We start from the raw sequence: 10,910 nt of genomic DNA, 5'->3' as shown, positions 1-10,910 counted from the left end.
ATAAATTATTTAGGTTTTTTAGGTATATACGCGTACAATATACATACATATGTACATTTTACAAGATTTATGCTTTCATATTTACATACATTGTATATATATACATAAGTATAAGAATAAATTAAATTTTGTTTACACAAAAATCTTAAATTTGTTATACACTGTTTTATCTGACTATATTTTTTTCAGTACATACATACATATGTATATATACTTAAACTAATTATGTTTCCTTGTATATTAAATTTTACCAATTTTTTTTTTAAATTTAATTTTTTTTTTTTGTTTAAAATAAAATTGTGAGCAGCACTCTTAACTAACGTATGTATATATATATGTATATTTAAAATTTCATGCATGTACATACATATTATAATCTATACAAAATAAGTATATGTATATATTATTTATTTATACCCTATATAGATATAAGAAAGGTATAACTAGCGTTATATACTATTATTTTTTGTAATTACACTTGAAACAATTAAAAAATATACTTTAAAATTTCAGTACACACATAGTAGGTATATACGTAATATGTATATATATTGTATAACATATGTATGCTATATGTACACAAATTATATTTTATGAATTATTTTTTCAATTCACGTTTAACACAATTCACAATAGAACAAATGAAATTTTATTAAATTAGAATTTTAAAAAGAAAAATTCAATTTTTCAATAGCATTTTTTATTTCCTTTTTTTTTACAATTTCTCACAAAACATTTTTACAATTTTGGACATTTTCTCTTTCTTCTTATTTTTAATATTTTTAAATTTGAAATAGATTTTTAATAAAATGCACTACAATTTTTTTTCTCTTTTTTAATATTTTAATTTATTTTTTGTTTAATTATATAAATAAAATTTATTTATTATTCGTTTAATTATATTTTCATATATATATATATATATATATATATATCTACATAATATATATGTACGTATATAGTATGTACGAGTACATTTTTATATTCACATTTTCTTTTGACTGCAAGATGAATTTAAAAAAAAATTTACAATATGTATGTATGTATGTAAAACGAAGAAATAAATAAAAATACAAAAAAAATAAAATACGATGACACAATCAAAATCAAAAAAAAAAAATAAAAGAAAAAAAAACTATACAGATATTTTCAACTTGTTTTTGTTTTTCTTATTTTTCTTTCTGCTTATTCTTTTTTCTTATAAAAATATTTTTTTAAAGCATAATATTTTTTATTTCTTTTCGTGTGCTTTATTTTACTTTTTCTCTCTTATTATTATTATTTAATTTTTTTTTTCATATACAATATTTTTTACGCAACAAATTTAGAACAAGTTGTTCGAAAATGTGATGATGAAAAAAAATTTTTTTTTATGATTATTAAAAAAAGAATTTATTTTTGAAAATTAAAATTAAAAAATAAATTATAAAAATTTTGATTTTATTTATTTTAAATTTTTTTTTTGCAAAATTTATTTATTTTTAAATAATTGTAAAAATTTTTGGTTTTAAAATTTTTTTCCCCAAAAAAAAAAAAATATAGGTCTCTAGGCCACACTTACATTCTAATACACGAGAAGAACTCAAATATTCTCATTTCCCATTCCTGTGCTAATTTCAATTTTTTTTTCTTTGCTGTTCTGTTCCTCATTTTTTCATTCTCTTTTATTTATTTTTGTTTTTTTTTTTTATTATAATTTTACACATTTTTTTTCGGGTTCTCTCATTTTATTTTATTCCTCGCTGTCGCTGTACTGTTTTCTTACTCTATATGTACTCATGTATTTTGTTTTGTTTGTTTTTTGTGTTTTTATTTTGATTTTTAATTTTATTTTCTATGGAATTCTAAATGTATGGGTGTAGTATAAAATCTGTGGATGAAGAACACATAATTTCAATACACATACGTGTGTATGTATATTATTTAATTTTACTACATTTCGTAGACTACATGTTTGTCCAAATGTGTTTGATTTTGCAAATATATAAATGAATAAAAATTTATATGAAATGTGTGTGTGGGTATAAAATATAAACAAACATTATTTTGACTTTCACACACACATATTTAATTAATAATAATAATAAAAAAAAAAACGTGTAAAATATTAAAATAGGTTAATTTTTTTGTACAATTGTATATGTAGAAAAATCTCCCGCAATCCAGTGCCAATGATTGAATTTTATATCAATATTTAAAAGGTAGTTTTTTATAGTAAATTAAACTGTTAGTATATACATATACATAATATTAATACACATGATTACAAAAGTATACAGGCCTTTGTACAAAAGTTGTGAGGAACTGAAAAAATTAATAAATTAATTTTTGAAATTATTTTATTGCAACGGGATTAAGAAATTATAAATTTAAATAAAGAAAATTTATTATAAAATTCATATTGTCAAGAGTATAGATAACTACATAACTACATATGTCACATTTCCCTATGTAATATGCAAACATCATACATAATATATTATAATTTTGATTTTGTATTAAAAAGACTCCCCCCCCCCCTTCTTTTGTTCTTCCTTCGTTCTCTTTTTCATTTTACTTAATCTACACACATTTATATGTGTTTCCATAGAAAAATATAAAATTTGAATTACTACACGACTACACTGTATAAGTTTTAGCCGAAATAAAAACAAAAATCCTGTTCTCATTTCTCTTTCATTACCAAACTACCCTCTTAAAAGAATTTAATTTTAATACAATCGAAATATAATAATAAAAAAATATGTAAGATTGTGTATAAATAAATGTATGTTAAACACACATATCTACCATATACATTGTAATATTTTTCGTACTAAAATAAAATTCTGTTTCCACTACAAATGTTATACACTTTTATTCAGAATAGAGAAAATAGAACAAAATATAATTAAATTATATTATAAATGCTCTATACTTTAGATATTTAAAGTTTACGTGTGTACATACACATGTGTATTTTTTCTTTTAATAAGTAAAATTGTAAAAATAAAAAATATAGAGAATATAGTACTGCTTTATAGAGAGTATAGTATTTGAACTTAACCTAACTTTTTTACAATATTTGATTACTATTCTGGGATAATTTGTGTTTTAATTTTACCATTTATGTAGATTTTACCAGTGCTGTAATATTGCAAAAATTTTTTACTGCCTTAATACTATAAGTTTATACATATACATATATCTCGATCAAAACTGAATTCTTAAATTTTATAATTGATATTATTAACAGTTCGGGGTTAAATTCTAGAAAATTTCATGAAAATCTTACTTCCCTCTTTAATTAACAAACTAGATATTGGATAACAATTGTCATAAAACTTATATTTATTGTTGATTGTAAATGGTGTAACAGGGTGAAAATGAATCTTGGCTCTCACAAATCTACTGTAGCCCCTAGAACATTTATAATTCTCCCTCTGGATCGAGATCCTCCACCCAGATGAATTTAAACTATGTGTGGGTATCGAAGTACCGGATCTCTGTCCCAGTTTATTTTAGTTTTATTTTTGAAATTTAATTTAAATATTAAAGAAATTAAATAAATGATAAATAATATACGAGTAAAATATAACAGAAAATGTAGTATGTGCTACAAATTCTAGTTATTATTAAATTATATAAATTTTAGTACTTTTTACAAACAAAGTACAATCCCATATTACATTTCGAAATTATCCCTTTATAATTTAATTTTTAGTATTTGTTCGAACCTTATTGTTTTATTACATACACACTTATATTTTTGTTCTACACCGCACACAAAACTAAATCTTTCTCTTTCTTTCATTTTTCCACACTTTTTTTTTTACAATTACTCTTCGTATAGAGAACTCTCTATTTAAATCAAAAAATAAAAATTAACACAAATTTATATTTGCAAAAGGACACAAATACAACCCTTATATTCCTATGTAGCTTAAAATTTTATTTTTTTTTTCCACCAACACTACACAACTTGTGAGTTTTGTCAATGATTTCTTTAATATATACAATAGTAAATTTGTGGGTATGCAATACAACTAATGTATATATAGTTGACATTGGCACATTGAATTTGTGATTGTGGTAGGACAACTGTGGAGCCATCAACAAAATTTTAATTGTACATTTTCAGATTTTCTTACCTGTGTGTTGGTTATGCTTCAAAATACTTACCACTCTCAAAAATTATATCATGTTCCCTTGGCATTACGAATAATAAGGTTGAAGAACAAGGACAGAAATAATATTAAAAAAAAAACGAAAATGGGGAAAAAAATATTTTTTTTTTTGTTATAATGTAGAACTTCTTCTGCTTTAAAATATTATGATTTTTTTATTCACACACGCACACATCTACAATAAAATGTTTAACTATATGGACTTGGACTAGAAAATGAATTTGCATAAAATGTACATACATTTATATATGTACATATTGTATGTACGATTCATAAGAATATTTTTGGGATAGCTGTTTCTCGTTATTAATTGAGTGCTACATTCATACATACATGAATTCGCAATTTCTTTTAATATTTTTTGCCCTTATTCATTGTTAAAGTTTTTATTTTTCGATGCTATTACCCTACTTATGTATATGTATATCTAATTTGTATTGTTGAAGACTGTTTGATATGCATTTAAGATTTACATATGGTATATATGATGCACATACATATGCACATAAACAATATTTGGGGAACATTCAGAATTTATTGAGAACTAATGATTTTTGCTACTTTAAACTTGGTTTAGGAACTAGTAACACTAGCTAATTTTTTTTTTAATTTTGAACACAATATAAATAATATACAGTCGAACACGCTTATATGCACACGCAATCAGGTAAAGTTTTTGTGCATATAGCCGTATTGTGCAGTTATCCATTCCCTATTGGCAACATTAAAGTTTTATATTAATTTTTTAAATTGGAATGACAATGAGAACGTGTTATGGATATATTGAACATAAAATAATAATTCCTATATTTCGCGCAGATAGCTCTCCAAAAGGTTTTTATTAGTAATGTTGTCAAAAAATTTGTGTTTATAAACAAAAACTCTTTGTATGGAACGGTGACAAAACTGCGTTATTATGAGAGTTGCAGGTAAACGTCACAAATAATATGAAGAATTAGAAAAATTAAAAAATTGTGGGTAAAATATGCAATGCGTATAAAGGTGTTTTTCTCATACAAATGCGTGTTGCAAATAAGCGTGTTCGACTGTATATAACATATATGTATGTATATCTAGAATAAATGATTTGTGGCAAAATTCATTGTTTTCTATAAATAAATTTTTAAATATTTTGTAAATCCAAATGTATGCATATATGTATATATAGAAGTATATTATTAATTCACTTTACAAACAAATAAAATATTGAAATTTGCTGATTTTACTTTTACATTCCGCTGTGTCCTTAACTCTTTTGCATAACGCTAGTTTGATTTTCAACTTTTTCGATTTTTGACCTCCTTATATTTATGTTGTACATGTTATATTAATATTATATATTTAGCCATAGTAAGTAATGACGATTTACAGCAGTAATTACTACATGCGTAAGTTATAAGACTAAAATATTTCATAAACATACTTACGTACATACATATTTAGTACAAGGTGTGTAACTACGTACAATATATACATATGTATTTTAATAACTATAAATATGCCAGCACTTATAAACAAAAAAGGATAATGTACAACAATCCAATTGATTATGAGTACTCTTGATTGTATAGTATGCACATTCATACATACTATTTCCCTACTGTATTAGTCGTATGCAAATTAAGATTTGGTAACAAAATCTGGGTACATAATATATTATCTGATAAGTACATACATATATTTTCGTCTGCAACTATTGTTCGACCTAATTTAAATTTTGAGGAGTTACCAATTTCCTTGGTAATTTCTAATTAAATCAAATTGAACTGAAAATAATTTGATATTTTTTTTCTCATTTTAAAGCAAAAATTACAATATTATTTTCATCAAGTAAAACAAAAATACCAGTACAAAAAATTCAAGCAACTCTTACAAAATTACTGTAGTATTTTTTTTAAGCAAATATACAAACCTTAACGAAGAACGTTTTTTAATTTCTCTTTTATATTTTAAACAACACGGTAAAGAGAGATTTCCGGTTAAATATTTTCTATTAAAAATTCTTTTCTGACAATATTTCGAATTCTGCAAAAGTCGTGATTGAATGGCAATTTGGAGTAGTAAGTCGCTATGTGGATTAATTTTTAATATAATTGAAAGCGACTCTCTATCGCACAATTATTGACATAAAATTAAAAATTGCATAAATACAGGCGAAAATTGTATTTTTTGTACTAAATTTTAAGATCATTGACAAATTTTTGAAAGAAAAAAATTATTTTTTTTTTTACATATCTGCTGTTATGAGTTTAATTTTTGGGATTTTTATTGACTTGCTACTTGTCGATTTATGAAAATATTAAAATATTTACAAATAAAAAATGAGAGTTTAATTTTTGCACTGTAAAAATTGAAGTATCGAAATTAAATTCTTATTGTACTTGACATTGGTAGTATGGTTAGAAAATATGATTGTTCGGTTATTTTGGTATGATTTTATAAAAATGCAATTTAACTACAATTTGAATGTGAACACATAAATTTAAAAAAAAAATTAGATAATTTTAAAAACTGAAATTCGCTAAAGTAATAAAATTTTATTTTGTTGAATATAAAAAAAAATATTTGTAGTTTTCTTAATCATTACAAAAATTTACGAAAATCGACATTTTGCTATCAAACATTTATAAAAGTGGACTCTGTAACATTAATTCCGTCATTCTGTGATTTAACAGTCATATTCAGCTCAGCTTCATATTAATGCAAAACGTAAAAACTACAAAGATGTTACTACATCTACTTAACATCAAGCTAGACCATATAGGATCCATGTGTTAGTGGGAATTTTTTGTTAATTGGTAAATAGAACAAATATGTTTAAGGGGTTTTATCATTGTAAAAAGAGATAGAAGTCAATTGTTTACATGAAAATCACGTGAGTAAAAGAAATAACAAGATGTGTAAGAATTCCAGCGAAACAGCTGGTTAACTGTCAGACACAACCGGCTTGTGTAGTCGTCTACACACTTATTTTTTTTTTGTATAAAGTGATTTAGGAAAAAAAGAATTTATTTTAATCAATTTTCATTCATTCACGGATTGGTAAAATTTAATCAAAAATTGTGTTTTCATAGACTGTTGGTGTTATTAATTAGAAAAAAAATATAAAAATAACAGTTTATTTACTATAGGTGTATTTTTTTAATTGAAAAATAGAAAAGAAAATCACTCAAAACTATTTACACACAAGAGAGAAAAAAAAAAGATGACTGAAATCGAACTCGGTAGTTGCAAGCATTTTACACAATATAAGAAAGATTTTAGTGTTAGATCATTTACTTTAGTGCACGGTTGTTTTTCAGCTTGTGTTAGCAAAGAGGCTAGAAAACGAAAGGTTTAAAAATAATAAAATTATATAAAATTTAAAAATAAATGAATTATATTAATTAATTGTTTTAGGCATTATCATGTCTTTGTTTTATATGTGGTAGCTCAGGTCCACAATTGTATTCCTGTCTTCATTGTATATTTTTTGGATGTAAGGGAGCTCACATAAATGAACATTTAAGAAATAGTGTGCATTATATAGCATTGGAACTTAGTTATGGGACATTGTACTGTTATGCATGCCAAGATTTTATATATGATAATGAATGTTTAAAAATATCAGAAGATCATTTACGTCTAGAAGCAAAAAGTTTAAATAGACCATTGCCTTGGCGTCCTTGTATTCCTAGTCAACAAGAAGTAAATATATTGTTGGAGAATCCAAGAACATATGTTTTATCATTTAATTCAGTTGGTTTAAGAGGCCTGTCAAATTTAGGTGCAACTTGTTTTATGAATTGTATAATTCAGGTGCGTATTAATAAATCATCAAAATTTTTTTTTTTGTTTAATTAGTGCTAATTTATTGAATTAATCTAAATAAATATTTTAGGTTTTAGTTCATACGCCGCTACTTAGAGATTATTTCAGTAATGGTTTACCAGAAAAAGATAGTTGTAATAATAGTATTAATTCAAATCGAGAATGTATGGTTTGTGAATTTTCAAGATTATTTCAAGAGTTTTATAGTAGCGAAAGCGATCCACTACCTCTTAATCATTTATTATATTTAGTATGGAAGCATGCTAAGCATTTAGCAGGATATGCACATAAAGATGCTCATGAATTTTTTATTGCATTTTTGGATTTATTACACATACATAGGCATCAATCAAAAACACAGCAACATGATCCAATAGCAGATAGCAATGAAATATATCCCACCAAATGTAATTGTATTATTTGCAAAATATTTACTGGTAGTCTGCAAAGTGACGTTGTTTGTACTGAATGTCATGGTGTTTCAACAACTATAGATCCATTCTGGGATATTTCATTAGATTTAGGTGAAGCACAAACTGGTACACCAAGAACATTAATAGAGTGTTTAGAACGTTATACAAAAGCTGAAAATTTAGGTTCAAATGCTAAAATTAAATGTTCAAATTGTAAGTGTTATCAGGAATCAACTAAAAAATTATCAATGAGATCATTACCAACAGTAGCAAGTTTTCATTTAAAGCGTTTTGAATATTCTAGTCTTGTAAGTGTAGTTTGTTTGTTTAATTTTTGGTCGTCTTTTTTTTTATGTGTATTTTTGTAATTTAATTTGGTAAAATATTTACATATATTTTAATTTTTTTTTTTGTAGGAAAGTAGAAAAAAGAAGTATAGTATTTCATTCCCGAAAGAGCTAGATATGACACCGTTTATGTCACAAAAGCAAGAAGACTTTCAAGGGGATTATCGTTATTTATTATATGCTGTTGTAAATCATACAGGTACAACAGAATATGGGCATTATACATCATATATTCGACATATTAAAGATGTTTGGGTTAAATGTAATGATGATATAATTACATCAGCATCTATTGAACAAGTCTTAAATAGTGAAGGGTATGTATTTTTAATTTAATTAGGTATTAGAACAAAATGGAAAAATGTTTTATTTGAAATTTTGCTTAAATATTGATTTTTATGATAACTTATATATAGATGTAGGTTTAATAGAAAATCTTCCTTCTCCTTTTTTCTTTATTTCAAAACTCTTAATGATTTAATTTTTTTTTTCTTTTTTTTTTGTTTTTCTTTTTTTCTTTTTTTTTCAAGGGAAACTTTTCTCAATCAATTCCCAATAATCTTTTAAGGTGAAAAATTATAAAATGTGAAAATTTTAATACAGTGCATAATTATCTTGAATACATTTTTCACATTAAGAATTTATTGATACAGCATAATATTCTGTATTTAGTAGTAAGGTTATATATAGACATCTTCAACATCAGCTGATTATTGTGTGTACCTGTAAAAGTAAACAAAAATTGTCTTCGTTTTTGTTCTTTTATTCATTTTTTTTTTATCAAATATTTTAGAATCTCTTTGTTTAATAGAAAAAAATTTTTTTTTGCAATGTGTACATATGTAAAAATGCAGACATAAACGATATTACATTAAAATGTGACTCATTCCATCAATATTTTTTTCACAATCAAAATAAAATGCTTTTTTTTTTTAAATTTCAATGAAATTTTATTAAATTTATTTATTAAATTCAGAAATTAATATTCAAAAACCACTAAATTTGGGTTTTTAGTGATTTTCCATATAAAAAAGACTAATGAAAATTGAAAACAAAATGCTCGCAGATTTTTCTATTTGAGTTACTCTATAAATTTTGAAGAAGAATCTTTGATATTTTGAGATACAATGTGAATATACTTTAGCTTCACAGACTCTTCCAATTTTAATATGTATATATATTGTATTTATAATGTTAAACTTTTAACTATCTAATATTTTTTTCTGATATGAACATGTCTTTCAAGTAGAAACCGATCATTATTTGCATGGTACTCCATATTCTTTGAGACAATGAGCAACTTTAAAAATTTTAGATTTTTTGGAATAAAATGAGTTTCGAAATTTTACAATTCTCTTCAATATTTTTCAATAATATCTCAAGTAATGCGTCTAATGGAATATAAGGGTTTATCAGATTTTTTATTTTGTCATAGTATATTTCAAGCATTTGCAGGAATTGACCTAATATTTTATTACATAAAGTTTTTATTATTACTTTAAATAATGATTTTCCAACAAAAATTAATATATTATAATGTATGTTTATTTAAAAACGATATATATTCTAATAGAATCAATATTGAATAATAAATTTTATCGTCAAATTATTACAAATGAAACATTTTAATATAAAATAATTAAAAGAAGAAACATATTATGAAGTTAATTTTAATTTTTGAAATTCATAGTAAATAATCTTATAATATTTTACTTTTCAGATATCTTCTATTTTATCATAAAAAGAAATTAGATTATGATACTTAATGACAACATTTCAATTAAAATTGATTATATCTTCCACCACTTTTTATATTTCCTCATCATTCAACATTTATATAATATTATTATTATATTAATAACTAAAAAAGAAACTATTAATTTAGTTTGATTATATTTTTTTTAGTTTTTTTTTGCCAAATTTAAAATTATTTAAAATTTGACAATGTGATCCTCTTAACAATTAGAACACATATTAATTCAAAAATAAAGAAAAAGAAAAAAAAAATGCCTAAAGTTAAATTTGAAAACGAAGAAGAAGAAGAAAAGTATGTAAAGTATAAATAAATAAATAGTATTTAAATTAAAAGCTTTGCAAAAATAAAACAAAAAAAAATATTTTTCTTTTGTTTTGAAATGTTAAACATTTCAAATAAAGAAAAGAAAAAAAAAGTA

The 10,910-nt window shown here is 23.4% G+C and overlaps 1 protein-coding gene across 2 annotated transcripts; it reads left to right on the top strand.

The window, feature by feature from the left end:
* The first annotated feature begins 7,120 nt into the window (after positions 1-7,120).
* Positions 7,121-10,561, top strand: LOC129614790 (ubiquitin carboxyl-terminal hydrolase nonstop). Of its 2 annotated transcripts, XM_055529662.1 has the most exons (6): positions 7,121-7,243; positions 7,323-7,500; positions 7,566-7,964; positions 8,047-8,697; positions 8,806-9,053; positions 10,457-10,561. In XM_055529662.1, the coding sequence occupies exons 2-6, from the start codon at positions 7,372-7,374 to the stop codon at positions 10,500-10,502; spliced, it is 1,473 nt and encodes a 490-aa protein (XP_055385637.1). In that variant the 5' UTR covers positions 7,121-7,243; positions 7,323-7,371; the 3' UTR covers positions 10,503-10,561. The 2 variants fall into 2 exon arrangements, with proteins under 2 accessions (XP_055385637.1, XP_055385636.1); XM_055529661.1 differs by having other exon boundaries at positions 7,220-7,500.
* The last annotated feature ends 349 nt before the right edge of the window (positions 10,562-10,910 follow it).

The sequence above is a fragment of the Condylostylus longicornis genome, unplaced genomic scaffold, assembly GCF_029603195.1.
Source record: "Condylostylus longicornis isolate FDR11 unplaced genomic scaffold, ASM2960319v2 ptg000119l, whole genome shotgun sequence".
NCBI classification, from domain to species: Eukaryota; Metazoa; Arthropoda; class Insecta; order Diptera; family Dolichopodidae; genus Condylostylus; species Condylostylus longicornis.
Note: the sequence above shows the minus strand (reverse complement) of the source record. Positions and strands in the feature narration are given on the sequence as shown.